The 19,002-nt window shown below is 43.3% G+C and overlaps 1 protein-coding gene across 1 annotated transcript in view; it reads right to left on the bottom strand.

Moving 5' to 3' along the window:
• LOC126162731 (sialin) overlaps positions 1–19,002 on the bottom strand; it is a 368,491-nt gene that overhangs the window by 41,356 nt on the left and 308,133 nt on the right. The window contains exon 8 of the mRNA XM_049919394.1: positions 16,585–16,734. Within this exon, the coding sequence (XP_049775351.1) occupies positions 16,585–16,734 (150 nt within the window). The remainder of the gene's footprint in view (positions 1–16,584; positions 16,735–19,002) is intronic.

The raw sequence follows: 19,002 nt of genomic DNA, 5'->3' as shown, positions 1-19,002 counted from the left end.
GCACGAAGTTGGCGTTCCAAAACATTCCAAAGATGTTCTGTAGGATTCAGGTCAGAACTCAGTGCAGGCCAGTCCATTACAGAGATGTTATTGTCGTGTAGCCACTCCGCCACAGGCCGTGCATTATGAACAGGTGTTCGATCGTGTTGAAAGATGCAATCGCCATCCCCGAATTGCTCTTCAACAGTGGGAAGCAAGAAGATGCTTAAAACATCAATGTAGGCCTGTGCTGTGATAGTGCCACGCAAAACAACAGGTGGTGCAAGCCTCCTCCATGAAAAACACGCCCACACCATAACACCACCGCCTCCAAATTTTACTGTTGGCACTACACACGCTGGCAGATGACGTTCACCGGGCACCGGGCACCGTGCCATCGGATTGCCACATTGTGTACCCTGATTCGTCACTCCACGCAACATTTTTCCACTGTTCAATTGTCCAACGTTTACGCTTCTTACACCAAGCGAGGCGTCGTTTGGCATTTACCGGCGTGATGTGTGGCTTATGAGCAGCCCTTCGACCATGAAATGCAAGTTTTATCACCACGCGCCTGACTGTCACAGTAGTTGCAGTTAATCCTGATGCAGTTTGGAATTTCTGTGTGATGGTCTGGATAGATGTTTGCCTATTACACATTACGACCCTCTTCAACTGTCGGCGGTATGTGTCAGTCAACAGACGAGGTCGGCCTGTACGCTTTTGTGCTGTACCTGTCCCTTCACGTTTCCACGTCACTATCACATCGGAAACAGTGGACCTAGGGATGTTTAGGAATGTGGAAATCTCCCATACAGACGTAAGACACAAGTGGCACCTAATCACTTGGCCACATTCGAAGACCGTGAGTTCACCGTGAGTTCCGCGGAGTGCCCCATTCTGCTCTCTCATGATGTCTAATGACTACTGAGGTCGCTGATATGGAGTATCTGGCAGTAGATGGGAGCACAATGCACTTAATATGAAAAACGCATGTTTTTGGGCGTGTCCGGATACTTTTGATCACATAGTGTATGTAAGTGCCGTATAACATATTAAAGCTATTTTGAGACTGTTGTTAATTCTTCAGCTACAGAGTTTTGTGGTGAGTAAAATCCTGTGTATTTGTACTGTGAAACTACAATGCACAGCAAAAATAAAGGATCACTTTTTCGAAGCCCCGTGATTGTCAGACGCAGAAGTGTGAAATTTAGCCCAAATGGCCTACAACCTTTTCCTGTAATGACTCAAAAGCGTAGCGCCCTGCGATGTCAACCTCGGGCTTAGCGACGGTTTCAACAGCAAGATGCTGACACATGCAAAAAAAGGCCAGACCGCTGAAGTTCCTGTGACGTGTAAGGTCGATTAATGAGGTCATATTGGCTCCAAATTTCACCCAAATTCTTATGGGTGGCCGAGGTAAACATTTCAGACACTTCGCCGCTAGGAACCGACAGGAAATGTTCTCAGATGGTGGCATAAAGATGGTCAATGAACACACTCCTTCATTTGGGGCGTTGATTCCCACGCATTTCGCTGTCGAAAACAATAGTTCGAGAGCGGTGAGCAACAAGACGACATCCTTGAAAGCCGCGACGCTGTTGACACACTGTGGATGATATAACCATTCTCTAAGGACGTAAGACGAAGGTAATGAGAAGTAGTAGAAATGAGAACAGCGAGAAACTTAACATCAGGATTGATGGTCACGAAGTCAATGAAGTTAAGGAATTCTGCTACCTAGGCAGTAAAATAACCAATGACGGAAGGAGCAAGGAGGACATCAAAAGCAGACTCGCTATGGCAAAAAAGGCGTTTCTGGCCAAGAGGAGTCTACTAATAAATACCGGCCTTAATTTGAGGAAGAAATTTCTGACGATGTACGTCTGGAGTACAGCATTGTATGGTAGTGAAACATGGACTGTGGGAAAACCGGAACAGAAGAGAATCGAAACATTTGAGATGTGGTGCTATAGACGAATGTTGAAAATTAGGTGGACTGATAAGGTAAGGAATGAGGAGGTTATACGCAGAATCGGAGAGGAAAGGAATATGTGGAAAACACTGATAAGGAGACGGGACAGGATGATAGGACATCTGCTAAGACATGTGGGGATGACTTCCATGGTACTAGAGGGAGTTGTAGAGGGCAAAAACTGTAGAGGAAGACAGAGATTGGAATACGTCAAGCAAATAATTGAGGACGTAGGTTGCAAGTGCTACTCTGAGATGAAGAGGTTAGCACAGGAAAAGGAATTCGTGGCGGGCCGCATCAAACCAGTCAGTAGACTGATGAAAAAAAAAAAAAAAAAAAAAAAAAAGGGCGTCGTGGGCCTGCAACCCACTGAAAATGACCGCACCCTATGGGGTATAGTGTAACTGCAATTTTTGCGTTGACATACAGAATGGAACCGCTAATGATAATTCAAAACCGTACAACGAAATTTGAACGTGATCCGAAGCAAGAAAGGGTACTCATGCTTATTCAACCCTCTTGTGAGGTGATCACAGCGAAGGGGCCGGGGGGGGGGGGGGAGGAGGGTTGCGACATTGGCACATGAGTGAATAAAACGGCAAAGGGTTCCTCTAAGAAAATACAGTTCTGCAACACCCTTATGTCAGGAGAATCAGCATTGGCTGTATTTTTTTTTTGTTTTATTCCGCAAAATCGATTCTCGGTCACTTAGTGACCATCATCAGTGCTGTAATATACAATTAAAATTGGTAGGCACTGGTATCAACAAGCTTAGAGCGATCACATACACTATGCGATGGCTCTAAGCTTGTTGATAACAGCGCCTACCAATTTTAATTGTATATTACAGCACTGAGGATGGTCACTAAGTGACTGAAAATCGATTTTGCGGAATAAAACAAAAAAATACAGCCAATGCTGATTCTCCTTCAAATTCTATCCACTATTTGGTCGTGGTGCACAGAACACTCCATGGAGTCGCAAATCAACCCTTATGTCATCTGTGCACCTTTCCTGAGCACTTTAAAAAATGTACTTCTAGAGAGATGGAGTCCTAGCTGCCTGCAGTCATGCTACACTGCTGCTCTAGCCCCTGCTACGGGACATGCGGAATCGGAAGGCTGTTAGGGAATTGCCTGCCTGCAGGCATTTAGGACTTTGTCACAGGTTCTCTCTGTATAGACATATTTTAAAGTGCTCAACAGAGGTATGCGGTTGACACCAGGGTGTTGCCAAACTGGAGGGTCTTAGAATAACCCTTTGCTGTTTTATTAATGGATGAGTCAATGGCACCCCCATGGTGGGGGTTAATAAAGCTGAAGGGTGGTATCCTCATATGCAGTTGACCCGTTTAATGTGTGCTCTTTTTTCTTCCTTTATCCTCCTTTTTGAAGCTGTTTGTTCTCCTTTTTAAACAACTGCATCTGGTCACCCTACCCCCACCCCCCAATAATCACGCCACAGGAGGGTATGAAGCAGAAGGGCTGAACAAGCATAATCACCCTTCACTGCTCTGGAACAAATTCAAATTTCTTCGAATGATTTTGAACGGTCTGTAGTGGTTCCAGCCTGTACCTCAGATCGGAAATTGTGGTTGTGCTACACTCTAATGTACCTACACTCGTACGTCCTTAGAGGAGGGTTGAGTCGTTCGAGGGGTGGGAGGTCGGCAGTGACAAAGATTTTCAAAACCATCCCCCTGTTGCTCACTGTTCGACTGCGAAAAGAGTGGGAATCAGTGCTCCAAGAAAATGGGTGCTTTCATCGACGCAATTTATGCCGCCCCCTGAGGACTTTTCGTGTCGATTCTGAGGGGTGGTGTTTTTGAAATGTTTTCCTCGGCCACCCATAAGAAAGCCATGTGATTTCAGCGCTGGTGTCACGGTTCTGACCCCCATCGCAGAGGAAACAAAAGACGGGGTTAAATGTGGGTAAGAGGCGGTGTGACCACCTCCCCATCGTGTGACAGGTCCACGGTGGCGTCGGGCAGAACTGTGGAGAAAGTTGGTGCCAATGTGATATCATTAAAGCACCCTACACCTGTCATGAACTTCCGAGCTGTGGTCTTTTATTCGCATGTGTCTACGCCTTGCTGTTTGGAGCGTTGCTCAACCCGAGTGCCACATCGCAGCGCACCACGATTTTGCACCGTTACAGAGGAACGTTCTAGACCCGCCAGGGTAGCCGAGCGCTCTAACGCGCTGCTTCTTGGATTCGGATACGTGCGCCGGCCCCGATCGAATCCGCCCGGCGGATTAACGAGGGCCGGTGTGCCCGCCTTGCTGGATGTGGTTTTTAGGCAGTTTTCCACATCCCGCTAGGTGAATACCGGGCTGGTCCCCACGTTAAGCCGCAGTTATATGCGTCGCAGACATTTGAAGCACGTCCACGCTATTTCACGATTTACACTAGACGCAGACAGTTGGGGTACACTGATTCCGTCCTGGGGGGTACGGGGTGGCGGCAGGAAGGGCATCCGGCCATCCCTACAACTAACACTGCCAAATCCGTTGTAACCATGCCGACCCTGCGATCGCTGCAGGACTATGGCTTAAGTGAAAGCGAAACAGAGGAAGGTTCTAGGTACCTTTGAGTCAACTTTGAGTCGCAATGGGAGATATTTACGAGGTTCCGAAAAAGTGAAACTTCAGTAGTGTTACACAGTATAGTTACATAACGTGAGGATGATTAAGCAATACATCGATGATAGTGATCCATCTTGTACCTTAAAAAAGAAGGCTTTTTTTTAAGCATCTCCAGGTTATCTTAATTTGGTATTTCTTAGAAGACTCCTTTAGTCAGTGTAGCCAAAGGGCATCGTCCAATATATCAGGCCAATATCGCCTTCGTTAAACTCAGTTTTTACTGATCACCTGAAGATGCCTAAATAAGGCGAAACGCGTCGTTGAAAAATAAGAAACTAAAATTGCAAGCAAGACTGTTTTTAACCAATACTTATTGGAAAACACTCCCTGGAATGCTGTTAATGAATGGCAGTACGACAGGTGGAATCACCAGATTGATGTATACATTTGCAGTCAGAGTGCGCCGGATAACCACGAGAGCGCTCCTGCAGTCATATGAAGTCGCACCCCGGACCATAACTCTAGGTGTAGGTCCAGTGTGTCTAGTGCGTAGACAGGCTAGCTGCAGGCTCTCAACTGGCCCCCTTCTAACCCATCAAAATGGTTCAAATGGCTCTGAGCACTATGGGACTCAACTGCTGTGGTCATAAGTCCCCTAGAACTTAGAACTACTTAAACCTAACTAACCTAAGGACAGCACACAACACCCAGCCATCACGAGGCAGAGAAAATCCCTGACCCCGCCGGGAATCGAACCCGGGTACCCGGGCGTGGGAAGCGAAAACGCTACCACACGACCACGAGATGCGGGCTCTAACCCAGCAGACGGCCATCACCGGCACCGAGGCGCAACCAGCGTTCATCACACGCAACACAACAGACATCCATCCTGTCCTCCTATGAGCTCTCGCTTGACACCACTGAAGTCGAAAATGGAGGTGGTTTGGAGTCATTGGAATGCACGCTACAGGGCATCTGATTCGGAGCTGTACTTGAAGTAACCGATTTGTAACAGTTCCTTGTGTCACTGTAGTGGCAACTGTTGCTTAAATCGCTGCTGCAGATGCAGTACGATGGGCCGGAGCCATTCGCCGAAGACGATGGTCTTCGCTCTCGGTATTGCCATGTTGCCGTCCGGAACCCGGTCTGCTTGCGGCCGTACATTCTAATGACCACTGCTGCGAGCAATCGTGTACAGAGGCTTCTTTATTCCCAAGTCTTTCTTCAGTATCGCAGAAGAAGCATGCAGCTTCTCGTATTCTCTCGTAGTCCTATTACACGACCGCGTTCAGACTCAGTGAGGTGTTGATAATAGCGTCTTTGACGCCTTAAGGTTTTTCTTGACTAATATCAACCCATAAAGCAGGTGTTGACAGATGTGAAAATTACCGAGCTATCAGTTTAATAAGTCACAGCTGCAAAACACGAATTGTTTACAGACGAACGGAAAAACTGGTAGAAGCCCATCTCGGGGAAGATCAGTTTGGATTCCGTAGAAATTTGGAACACGTGAGGCAATACTGATCCTACGACTTATCTTACAAGAAAGATTAAGGAAAGGCAAACCTACTTTTCAAGCATTTGTAGACTTAGAGAAAGCTTTTGACAATGTTAACTGGAATACTCTCTTTCAAATTCTGAAGGTGACAGGGCTAAAATACAGGGAGGGAAAGGCTATTTACAATTTGTACAGAAACCAGATGGCAGTTATAAGAGTCGAGGGACATGAAAGGGAAGCAGTGGTTGGGAAGGGAGTGATACAGGGTTCTAGCCTCTCCCCGATGCTATTCAATCTGTATATTGAGCAAGCAGTAAAGAAAACTAAAGAAAAGTTCGGAGTAGGTATTAAAATCCAAGGATAAGAAATAAAAACTTTGAGGTTCGCCGATGACATTGTAATTCTGTCAGAGACAGCAAAGGACTTGGAAGAGCAGTTGAACGGAATGGACAGTCTCTTGAAAGGAGGGTATAAGATGAACATCAACTAAAGCAAAACGAGGATAATGGAATGTAGTCGAGTTAACTCGGGTGATGCTGAGGGAATTAGATTAGGAAATGAGACACTTAAAGTAGTAACGAAGTTTTGCTATTTGCGGAGCTAAATAACTGATGATGGTCGAAGTAGAGAGGATATAAAATGTAGACTGGCAATGGCAAGGAAAGCGTTTCTGAAGAAGAGAAATTTGTTAACATCGAGTATAGATTTAAGTGACAGGAAGTCCCTTCTGAAAATATTTGTATGGAGTGTAGCCATGTATGGAAGTGAAACATGGACGATAAATAGTTTAGACAAGAAGAGATTAGAAGCTTTCGAAATGTGGTGCTACAGAAGAATGCTGAAGATTATATGGGTAGATCACATAACTAATGAGGAGGTATTGAATAGAATTGGGGAGAAGAGAAGTTCGTGGCACAACTTGACTAGAAGAAGGGATCGGTTGGTAGGACATGTTCTGAGGCATCAAGGGATCACTAATTTAGTGTTGAAGGGCAGCGTGGAAGGTAAAAATCGTAGAAGGAGACCAAGAGGAATACACTAAGCAGATTCAGAAGGATGTAGGCTGCAGTAGGTACTGGGAGATGAAGAGGCTTGCACAGGATAGAGTAGCATGGAGAGCTGCATCAAACCAGTCTCAGGACTGAAGACCACAACAACAACAACATCAAGCCACTGCATCCTGTCCCGCTACCGCTCACACAACCGCTGCAGCGTATATTTAAAACAAACCTGATTTGCATCCTCATGGCGATGCTACTAACGCCACTGTTATGCGACTGGCGCGATATCTTAACAAACATCATCTTTCAAATCTTTCAGATGTTAGAAGTAGTCACAATCAAGCTACAGTAGCCCATTGCAAACAGTATTGTAAGGTGCTTAAAAATGTTATTAGGAAGGCAAAGAGTATGTGGTATGCAAATAGAACAGCTAATTCACAGGATAAAATTAAAACCATATGGTCAGTTGTGAAGGAAGTGTCTGGTCAGCAGCACAAGGTCGACGATATAAAGTTAGTTCGCAGTAAAAATATTTATATTACTGATAAATCAGATATATGAACAGTATTTAGCAATCATTTTCTGAGCATTGCTGGTGAATTAAATAAAAATTTAGTTTTTACAGGAAATCATACAACTTTCTTGGCAAATGCCTTTCCGAGATTGATGTCTGAAATACTCCTCTGTGATACAGACAAGAGGGAGATTGAGTAAATAATTAAATCACTGAAGACTAAGGACTCTTATGGTTATGATGGAGTATTTAGCAGAATATTAAAGTACTGTGCTGCACACGTTAGCTCTGTATATTTCTAATATTATTATATATATAAATATCATATATTTTATTATATATATTCTATATATATAATATTATTATATAATTGTAATTTGTCCTTTAGGAATGGTCAGTTTCCTGAGCGATTCATCTACATCTACATTTATACTCCGCAAGCCACCCAACGGTGTGTGGCGGAGGGCACTTTACGTGCCACTGTCATTATCTCCCTTTCCTGTTCCAGTCGCGTATGGTTCGCGGGAAGAACGACTGTCTGAAAGCCTCTGTGCGCGCTCTAATCTCTCTAATTTTACATTCGTGATCTCCTCGGGAGGTATAAGTAGGGGGAAGCAATATATTCGATACCTCATCCAGAAACGCACCCTCTCGAAACCTGGCGAGCAAGCTACACCGCGATGCAGAGCGCCTCTCTTGCAGGGTCTGCCACTTGAGTTTGTTAAACATCTCCGTAACGCTATCACGGTTACCAAATAACCCTGTGACGAAACGCGCCGCTCTTCTTTGGATCTTCTCTATCTCCTCCGTCAACCCGATCTGGTACGGATCCCACACTGATGAGCAATACTCAAGTATAGGTCGAACGAGTGTTTTGTAAGCCACCTCCTTTGTTGATGGACTACATTTTCTAAGGACTCTCCCAATGAATCTTAACCTGGTACCCGCCTTACCAACAATTAATTTTATATGATCATTCCACTTCAAATCGTTCCGCACGCATACTCCCAGATATTTTACAGAAGTAACTGCTACCAGTGTTTGTTCCGCTATCATATAATCATACAATAAAGGATCCTTCTTTCTATGTATTCGCAATACATTACATTTGTCTATGTTAAGGGTCAGTTGCCACTCCACTAAGTGCCTATCCGCTGCAGATCTTCCTGCATTTCGCTACAATTTTCTAATGCTGCAACTTCTCTGTATACTACAGCATCATCCGCGAAAAGCCGCATGGAACTTCCGACACTATCTACTAGGTCATTTATATATATTGTGAAAGCAATGGTCCCATAACACTCCCCTGTGGCACGCCAGAGGTTACTTTAACGTCTGTAGATGTCTCTCCATTGAGAACAACATGCTGTGTTCTGTTTGCTAAAAACTCTTCAATCCAGCCACACAGCTGGTCTGATATTCCGTAGGCTCTTACTTTGTTTATCAGGCGACAGTGCGGAACTGTATCGAACGCCTTCCGGAAGTCAAGGAAAATGGCATCTACCTGGGAGCCTGTATCTAATATTTTCTGGGTCTCATGAACAAATAAAGCGAGTTGGGTTTCACACGATCGCTGTTTCCGGAATCCATGTTGATTCCTACATAGTAGATTCTGAGTTTCCAAAAACGACATGATACTCGAGCAAAAGACATGTTCTAAAATTCTACAACAGATCGACGTCAGAGAGATAGGTCTATAGTTTTGCGCATCTGCTCGACGACCCTTCTTGAAGACTGGGACTACCTGTGCTCTTTTCCAATCATTTGGAACCTTCTGTTCCTCTAGAGACTTGCGGTACACGGCTGTTAGAAGGGGGGCAAGTTCTTTCGCGTACTCTGTGTAGAATCGAATTGGTATCCCGTCAGGTCCAGTGGACTTTCCTCTGTTGAGTGATTCCAGTTGCTTTTCTATTCCTTGGACACTTATTTCAATGTCAGCCATTTTTTCGTTGGTGCGAGGATTTAGAGAAGGAACTGCAGTGCGGTCTTCCTCTGTGAAACAGCTTTGGAAAAAGGTGTTTAGTATTTCAGTTTTACGCTTGTCATCCTCTGTTTCAATGCCATCATCATCCCGGAGTGTCTGGACATGATGTTTCGAGCCACTTACTGATTTAACGTAAGACCAGAACTTCCTAGGATTTTCTGTCAAGTCGGTACCTAGTATTTTACTTTCGAATTCACTGAACGCTTCACGCATAGCCCTCCTTACGCTAACTTTGACATCGTTTAGCTTCTGTTTGTCTGAGAGGTTTTGGCTGCGTTTAAACTTGGAGTGAAGCTCTCTTTGCTTTCGCAGTAGTTTCCTAACTTTGTTGTTGTACCACGGTGGGTTTTTCCCGTCCCTCACAGTTTTGCTCGGCACGTACCTGTCTAAAACGCATTTTACGATTGCCTTGAACTTTTTCCATAAACACTCAACATTGTCAGTGTCGGAACAGAAATTTTCGTTTTGATCTGTTAGGTAGTCTGAAATCTGCCTTCTATTACTCTTGCTAAACAGATAAACCTTCCTCCCTTTTTTTATATTCCTATTAACTTCCATATTCAGGGATGCTGCAACGGCCTTATGATCACTGATTCCCTGTTCTGCACTTACAGAGTCGAAAAGTTCGGGTCTGTTTGTTATCAGTAGGTCCAAGATGTTATCTCCACGAGTCGGTTCTCTGTTTAATTGCTCGAGGTAATTTTCGGATAGTGCACTCAGTATAATGTCACTCGATGTTCTGTCCCTACCACCCGTCCTAAACATCTGAGTGTCCCAGTCTATATCTGGTAAATTGAAATCTCCACCTAAGACCATAACATGCTGAGAAAATTTATGTGAAATGTATTCCAAATTTTCTCTCAGTTGTTCTGCCACTAATGCTGCTGAGTCGGGGGGTCGGTAAAAGGAGCCAATTATTAAACTAGCTCGGTTGTTGAGTGTAACCTCCACCCATAATAATTCACAGGAACTATCCACTTCTACTTCACTACAGGATAAACTACTACTAACAGCGACGAACACTCCACCACCGGTTGCATGCAATCTATCCTTTCTAAACACCGTCTGTGCCTTTGTAAAAATTTCGGCAGAATTTATCTCTGGCTTCAGCCAGCTTTCTGTACCTATAACGATTTCAGCTTCGGTGCTTTCTATCAGCGCTTGAAGTTCCGGTACTTTACCAACGCAGCTTCGACAGTTTACAATTACAATACCGATTGCTGCTTGGTCCCCGCATGTCCTGACTTTGCCCCGCACCCGTTGAGGCTGTTGCCCTTTCTGCACTTGCCCGAGGCCATCTAACCTAAAAAACCGCCCAGCCCACGCCACACAACCCCTGCTACCCGTGTAGCCGCTTGTTGCGTGTAGTGGACTCCTGACCTATCCAGCGGAACCCGAAACCCCACCACCCTATGGCGCAAGTCGAGGAATCTGCAGCCCACATGGTCGCAGAACCGTCTCAACCTCTGATTCAGACCCTCCACTCGGCTCTGTACCAAAGGTCCGCAGTCAGTCCTGTCGACGATGCTGCAGATGGTGAGCTCTGCTTTCATCCCGCTAGCGAGACTGGCAGTCTTCACCAAATCAGATAGCCGCCGGATTAACGTACTCAGTTGTAAAGCCGCTTTATAAAAAGGGAGAAAGGGATAATGCAGATAATTTTAGACCTATTTCTATGCCATCAGTGTTTGCAAAAGTTATTGAAAAGGATGTGTATGTAAGGATAATTGATCATTTTATACCATACGATTTGCTTTCAAATGTACAGTTCTGCTTTAGAAGTCGTTTAACAAAAGAAAACGCTATATTCTCTTTTCTCTGAGAGGTACTGGATGGGCTACATAAAAAGTTTCGAACGCTTGGCGTATTTTTTTATTTAACTAAGGCATTTGATTGTGCTTATCACAAAATATGGCTCCAGCAGTTGGACCATTACGGAATACGGGTAGTAGCTCACAATTGGTTCACCTCTTACTTTAGCAACAGGCAGCAAAAGGTCATTATTCACAATGTTGATAACGGCTGTGATGTGGAGTCTGAGTGGGGTACTGTCAAGTGGGGGGTGCCCCAGGGATCAGTGTTGGGGCCACTCCTGTTCCTTATTTATATAGATGATATGCCCTCTAGTATTACGGGTAACTGTAAAATATTTCTATTTGCCAATGACACTAGCTTGGTAGTAAAGGATGTTGTGTGCAACATTGGCTCGGTTTAAATAGTGCAGTACATGAACTCAGTTCATGGCTTGTAGAAAATAAACTAACGTTAAATCACAGTAAGACTCGGTTTTTACAGTTTCTAACACACAATTCAACAAACCTGACGTTTTAATTTCACAGAACTGGCATGTGATTAGTGAAACTGAACAGTTCAAATTTCTAGGTGTTCAGATAGATAGTAAGCTGTCGTGGAAAGCCCATGTTCAAGATATTGTTCAAAGACTTAATACTGGCATTTTTACTATTCGAACGGTACAGAAGTCAGTGATACTTCGACACGAAAATTAGTCTACTTTGCTTATTTTCATTCGCTTATGTCTTATGGTGTTATATTTTGGGGTAACTCCTCCCATTCTAAATGGATATTTGTGGCTCAGAAACGGGCCGTTCGGGCAATAAGTGGTGTAAGTTCATGAACTTCTTGTTGATCCCTGTTCACGAGTCTAGGTATTTTGACATTGGCCTCTCAATATATATATTCCTTACTGTCATTTCTTGTTAACATTTACTCGGTTAATACTCGGAGGAAATCAAACCTGCATTTGGATCGGACTTCCTTAACTCTTGTGCAAAAAGGTGTGCAGTATACTGCTGCATCCATTTTCAATAAGCTACCACTCGAATTCAAAAATCTTAGCAGTAATCTACGTGCTTTCAAATCAAAACTGAAGAGTTTCCTCATGGGTCACTCCTATTCCGACAGGGAGTTCCTTGAAAAATTAAGCTGATTCTTATTGTATCGTCACTGCATTTACTTAAACTTATGGACTGACTTTTTTCGGGTTCATAAACATTTATTTTTATCTGTTATTACTTTTATGTTGTAATTTCATGTACTGACACGTTCCATGACCTTGGAGATTTGCTCCTCAATTTGGTCCTACGGAACTTGACGTGTAAATAAAATAAATAGATGTAGAAACACGCCTACCAACTTTCGTCATGTCGCACAACTCCTTCTTAACGCTGCGATTTTTTACCCATCACTGTATAAACGTCATGTGACATTGGTGGTTGGAATATTAGCCTACTTACGGATTCAACCAAACTGGAAACACTTTATAGGATAAAGGTTCCGCCTTTTGCAAACACATTGTTTTTTGTTTTTAACCAAACATTTTTCAACACCTCTGTGCCATCATCAGTGCGTTTTTGATAATAGAAAACAGTAATATGTGAAAATATTTTAGGTTATAACTGATTTAACGAAGTGAGGCGTAAAGAAAGTTTTTATTCGTTTTGTTTCTTACCGTGATTTTACATTATATGGTTTTTCAGGACCAATCGTATGGTGTCCTACACTGATAGCTTGTCATTTACAAACCAAACGATGTAAATGTAAATTTCATCGGCGAGTTAGCACTTCCCTTGAATTAAAAAAAAAAAAAGCCTTGATTTTGGCGTGCCAAAATATTTTGCGCATACCTTTGTTACTACTCACGTTTTGTTGTAACTGATCCTCCTCCTTTTGGGTTTCTAGATCACTGCACGCACATATTAATGTGCTTTGTGTAATTTATTTCTTTATAAACGCCTTTTTACTTCTCAAAATGCGGTGAGCAGTTTCCTAATCCCGTCGGCGTTCATTTGTTCCCGAGAGAGTTTCGCACCGTGTGCCTTTACAGAATGTAGTGTTTTCATTTAAAACTTGCTTGTCTTCTTCTGTTGCCTTTTGTATCTGGAAGTTCTCTTCTATTGTCAGTTTGTGATATAGGCTGTGGCTGGATTTCACTATTTGTAAGTCTGTTGCTTTTGGAGTTGGGTGGTGGTCATGGGCTGTTAGGTGGTCAGCAAATGTGCAATGGATGCTCTTACTTTTTAGAGCTCTGAAGTTCTAAGCATCTTGCTTTAAACTTCTTGCATGCATGTTCGTCCTATATATACTGATTGACAAGTGTTGCATGTGAGTTCATGTATTCCTGATCTGTTGAAGTTATCTGTGGGTGTTTCCTGTGTTTTGAGTTTTCTCTGTGTTGTGTTGTCTGTCCTGTATCTTATTTGAAATCCCTGTGTCTTCAGTATGTTGCGTATTCTGTAGAAACACTTTCTTTACTTGCACCTTTTGTACATCTTTTCTGGGCTAAGAGAATGTTGCGTCTTAAGTATGATGTTCAGTGTAGGCTATAGGCTATTGGTAATTACGTATGGAGCGTAGTAACATATTTGTGTTATTTGTGCTATTGTTTTTGTCTTCGAAGACTGGATTGATGCTGTTCTCCTATACTGAGAAAGCGCCTTCGTCTTTTCGTAGCTACTGCAAGTTACAACCTACATCCACTGTAGGCTGGTTTCTGTAGTCAAGCCTTTGTCTTTCTCTACAATTTTTACCCTCTACACTTCCATTAAGGAATCATACATTCCTTGATGTCTCAAGATGTGTGCTATAGAACGATTACTTTCTTTCATCAAGTTGTGTTGTAATTACTTTTTCTCCCGAATTCGACAGAGTATCTCCGCATTAATTATTCTGTGTACCCATGTAGTCTCCAACATTCTTCTATAGCACCATGTGCCCAAAGCTTCTCTTCTCTTCTTGTTTGAACTGTTTATCGTGCATGTCTCACTTCCGTACAACCTTACACTCCAGACAAATACTTTCAGTAAAGAATTACTAATACTTAAATTATTTGATGGAGTAGCGATCCGGTCTGACGGCAATGGTAGCACAGTGTCTGCGGCTGTACGACTTGTCTGTCATAGCGGTAATATATTGTACCAGAGTGAATAATGCTGCTGTCATAGCACAAAAAATGAGAATATGTCCCGGACAGAGTTGGGGATGTAAAAGAAGGGAACTAACTTTTCGATTTACCTGGCAGCTTCAAAGACGTTAAAATCATAACATCTTGACATTTTTTCGCTTCTTTACTTGTTAGTACCAGTATCCATGTCATGTAATACAACACATAGTGTCAAGTAAAGTAATATGATACATGTCATGTCGTAAACATGACACACGCCATCTTGTCATCCAACATGGCGTTTGTCATGTCGTGCAATACTACACAACGCGTCATTAAAGTTTTGGATACTCTGGAATACTTCCCTCACCCTCGAATACTTTCTGTTGTAGATGCATCCCACTCTCTAGAAGCACATAAATTCGTGTCTATTTGTTCTCATACCCCGCACCATAGATGTAGCAGGAGGTGGGTCTAAGAGAGCTCACTGTGCTGAGGAAGTATGGTTAACTCGTAAAAATGTGCGAATGTGTCAAGACGTTTTGATTTAAACGTCTTTGGAACTGCCAGGTAAATCGATAAGCTAGTTTCCTTCTGTGTTCACGACTCATTCATCTTTTTTTGTGCTACGATAGGAGCGCTTTTCATCTGGTTCCCAACTTCTAATCTACCATAATTTTAACATTAAACTGCTATTGGTTAGAAATCGACGTATGTTTGCTGACTCGTGCGAAGATTGATCCGGTATACGTTTTTTTTATTGGCACTCGAACTATGTTGCTTATATCGTGGCAGCGGATAATCTTTCACAAAACAACAGAACGACGGTTAATTACATGTATTTGTGTACCCTCTTACAAAATTTGAACCGATTCCCACAAGTCTGAAACAGAGAAGTGGCGCACGTAAAATAAAATCACAAAAACATGGTTTTTGCATGTACAATCAGAAGAAAGCTAGATTTCTGAAAAGTAGATTTCAATTTTATGGTAAGTGTGCAGTTGTTTATTAATTTGATTCACTTCAAACCGTTTCCACGCGTTTAATTCATGTAAGAACGAATTTTACGTGTTACATTTAGCTCGACTTTAAACCATAATATCTCGATAAGGGATAAAGACTGTTCGATGAAAAATTTCTTTTTGACTTTATTCGTTTACCTACCTACGTCCAAATTTTGAATCGAAACGAACAAGTTTGGAACATAGATGTGGCGCGCTCCGAGAAGCTCCCAGAAAAACATGTTTTTGTACATGAAATATAAGCGACGGAAGATTCTTTCAAACGGTTAAAACTGACCTTAGACCAGGGCCTGATAAACTGGTGAACTAAATTTGAAGCAACGATCTGGCTCCATTCGGTATTATTTAATGGTGATTGTTGTTGCAGGTAAAATGCGAATGGTGCCATTAGCTGAGCATTATTTTCAGCAAAATTAAAATCTTTTGCAAAAGAAACTAATCGATTCGCACAATTTTCCTGTGCGCCAGCTCTGGGTCGTTGTTCAAACCTTGCTCAATACGATGTGATATAGCTGCAGCTAACATAGCTGCATCCCAGGACAGTATTCACCGTCCGTACGATCGACTGAATGCCAGAATCAGCGCTTGCGTTGCCGCCCATTTAGACTATACCACGGACCAAAATGGGTATTTCAGCATGGGTCGATATCTGGTACCTAGGAACTCCTTGTACTACTGGTCTGTAAATGTAATCATTTCATGTAGTCCATATGCACTGTTGCGATAATAAATCGTGAGTGAACTGGAAGTGTCTAAAAGGGTGTACAAATTTTTTTCCGACAGTGTATTAGGAATACTATACGCAGGAGAGAGCGATTTCTAATTCCCAAACGGTCAGTGCTATACTTTTTCGTTAGATCATCTACTTGCTAGTGCCACTATTTCTTACTCAGGTGGTTGCCTACGAATTTTACGCAAATAGTTTCATTTCCTGTGCTCTGCTACACAGAAGTAATTTTCGTCTGGCTGGAATGTAGTAGTATCAGTTTTGTAAGAAAAACAGTTAAACTATTTGTGGTGGACCAATTTTATGCATCTTCCAGCATTTTATTCTGGTTATGTATGGTACGGATATGAGTGGTCGGGTGCTACGACACGGAGCTATCAAGGCGCGGCTGGTACTTACCTCTTTGATCTTGAAGTCGAGGATGTACTTCATGTAGGTGGGCAGCTGGTTGATGACGGTGAAGTAGCCGAAAATGCTGCAGGCGTGCGCGATGATGATGGCCCAGACGGGGCCTGACGTCAGCACATGTCGCCAAGGCAGCGGCAGCGCCTGCAACACACCCTCTCCTGCAGTCGCAGCCCGAAGCAGTGGACATGTGGGACACACCGCAGGTAAAGCGCACAGGCATCATCATAGCAAATGTCGAGAGCGTGATGCGGGGTCACTTCTATCACCTCTGCCAGGCAATTAAGTGTGAACCGCAGAGCAGTCACGTAGATGCAAATTGGAAATTTGTGGTAAAGTCTTACGTGACCAAACTGCTGAGGTCATCGGTCCGCTGGCCGTTGTGGCCGAGCGGTTCTAGGCGCTTCAGTCTGAAACCGCGCGACCGCTACGGTCGCATGTTCGAATCCTGCCTCGGGCATGGATGTGTGTGATGTCCTTAGAACTACTTAAACCTAACTAACCTAAGTCTAGGGGACTGATGACCTCAGATGTTAAGTCCCATAGTCCTCAGACGCATTTGACCCATTTGAACGTGTCAGACCAACTGTCCGATAGTTTTTGCATTTATCCATTTGTGCCTTCTTTGTCCGTGTGACGATAATGCTTTCCCAGACATTAAAAGTTAAGTCACCCATTTCATAGATTTTTGACGTATACTCAAATTACTTGAAAGTTCCTACGTCGCCCACAGATTTTAGAAGCGCAAAAGGCATGTTATCATCTCCTGCTGGCTTAAATTAAGAACACATCATTCAGTCCTCCGCAAACATACTCATCGCCTTACTGGATGACCAATCTCTTCCTCCTCTTCTATCACGTTCTGGGACTGTCATCTTCATTATACTACCTTCTATGATTAGATGTGATCTCAGCGTCAAGAAATTCTCTTTATACGTTTTTGATGAAAGGAATCTATATCAATTCCTTGTGCATACGACGAATACGACGTTTTTTTCTGTCGTTATTGTGACCCCTTCTTAATTCTTCTCTGTTGTATATATGTCTATTTGATAATGATCACCTACATTCATAAAGCACTTATGGTAGTTATACAATGAAGTTCTAGGTGACTGATGACCTCAGATATTAAGTCCCATAGGGCTCAGAGCCATTTGAACCATTTTTTATAGGTCCGTAAGCTTACACACTACTTTACCTAACTTAAACTAACTTACGCTAAGGACGACACAAACACCCACGCCCGAGGGAGGACTCGAACCTCCGATGGGCGGGACCGCGCGGACCGTGACAAGATCCCCCAGACCGCGCGGCTAAACCGCGCGGCCGCGTAGATGAAGATGCAGTTGTTGCACAGGGACGAGTATTAATTGTTACTACAGTCCGTTGTTCGGTTCTTACCTCATTTTGCCCACTCGTTCACACAATGCTTTCGCGACCGGACGTTCTTAGCTGCTGACCAATCTTTTGGGTTGTATGGTCATAGTTCGTGATAGTTTTCCGTTCCTAACGTTTCGTCCAGAGCTGCGCTGAATATCTTCTGAGGTGCTCCTGGTTGTGCTGTGCCTTGCCGAATGAGGGGTCGGACGTTGGAAAGCAACATAAACACTGTGGGTAAGGGGAGTGGTTGAAATTTACATCTGATCGGCAGTGATAAAACTTAACTATAGCTGATGGTTACAATATCTCCGTTTATATAGCGTCTGTATCTTCACAATAAAATGTCCTCCAGAGATGCAAGCATCTCCGAAGGGACAGACAACGTCACTGACGATTACATTTATGGTAAACATTATGAAACAGATTCGCGTTCTGCGGCTATGTATTGATGTCAGCTGTTCGTTAGACGTGCAAATTTATGTCGAAACTGAATTATCCGCTTATCGCGAGCGGTCGCCCTAACGATTTCAGTTATCCGAACACGTCTCCAGGAATGATCCAATCTACCATATGGCACGTGTTCACAATCCTTATGCTCGCACCATCCGCGAATGCCGCACAAGGAAACAAACATTATTTCGTAATTTTAGCCCGTCGAATGTCTGTAGGACATTGTATCGACAAGATACAGACACTGTATAAAAACACTGTAAAGTTAAAATGACGACATAACATTTGGCTCCCTTTGTGGGAATCACATATTGTGCTAGCTTAAGGACTGTGACTAGGTGACATATAGAAGTCTGAATGGGTCCGGGAGGCATGCTCGGGTAGCCGAAGTGGATAAAGCGACCGTTCACGGTAGGCAGAAAATTCGGATTCGAATCCCGGTATGGCACAAATTTCCATGTGTCCCATCAGCTGACGTCAATGCATAGTAGCAGAATGCGAACCTATTTCTGAATGTCAACTATAATTGTCACCTGTCAAATGTAAATCTTATCTATCGATTCTGTCGTGCAGCTACCCCTA

This window comes from Schistocerca cancellata, chromosome 2 (genome assembly GCF_023864275.1).
Source record: "Schistocerca cancellata isolate TAMUIC-IGC-003103 chromosome 2, iqSchCanc2.1, whole genome shotgun sequence".
Lineage (NCBI taxonomy): Eukaryota > Metazoa > Arthropoda > Insecta > Orthoptera > Acrididae > Schistocerca > Schistocerca cancellata.
The sequence above is the reverse complement of the archived record's forward strand: the minus strand, read 5'-3'. Positions and strand labels throughout refer to the sequence as shown.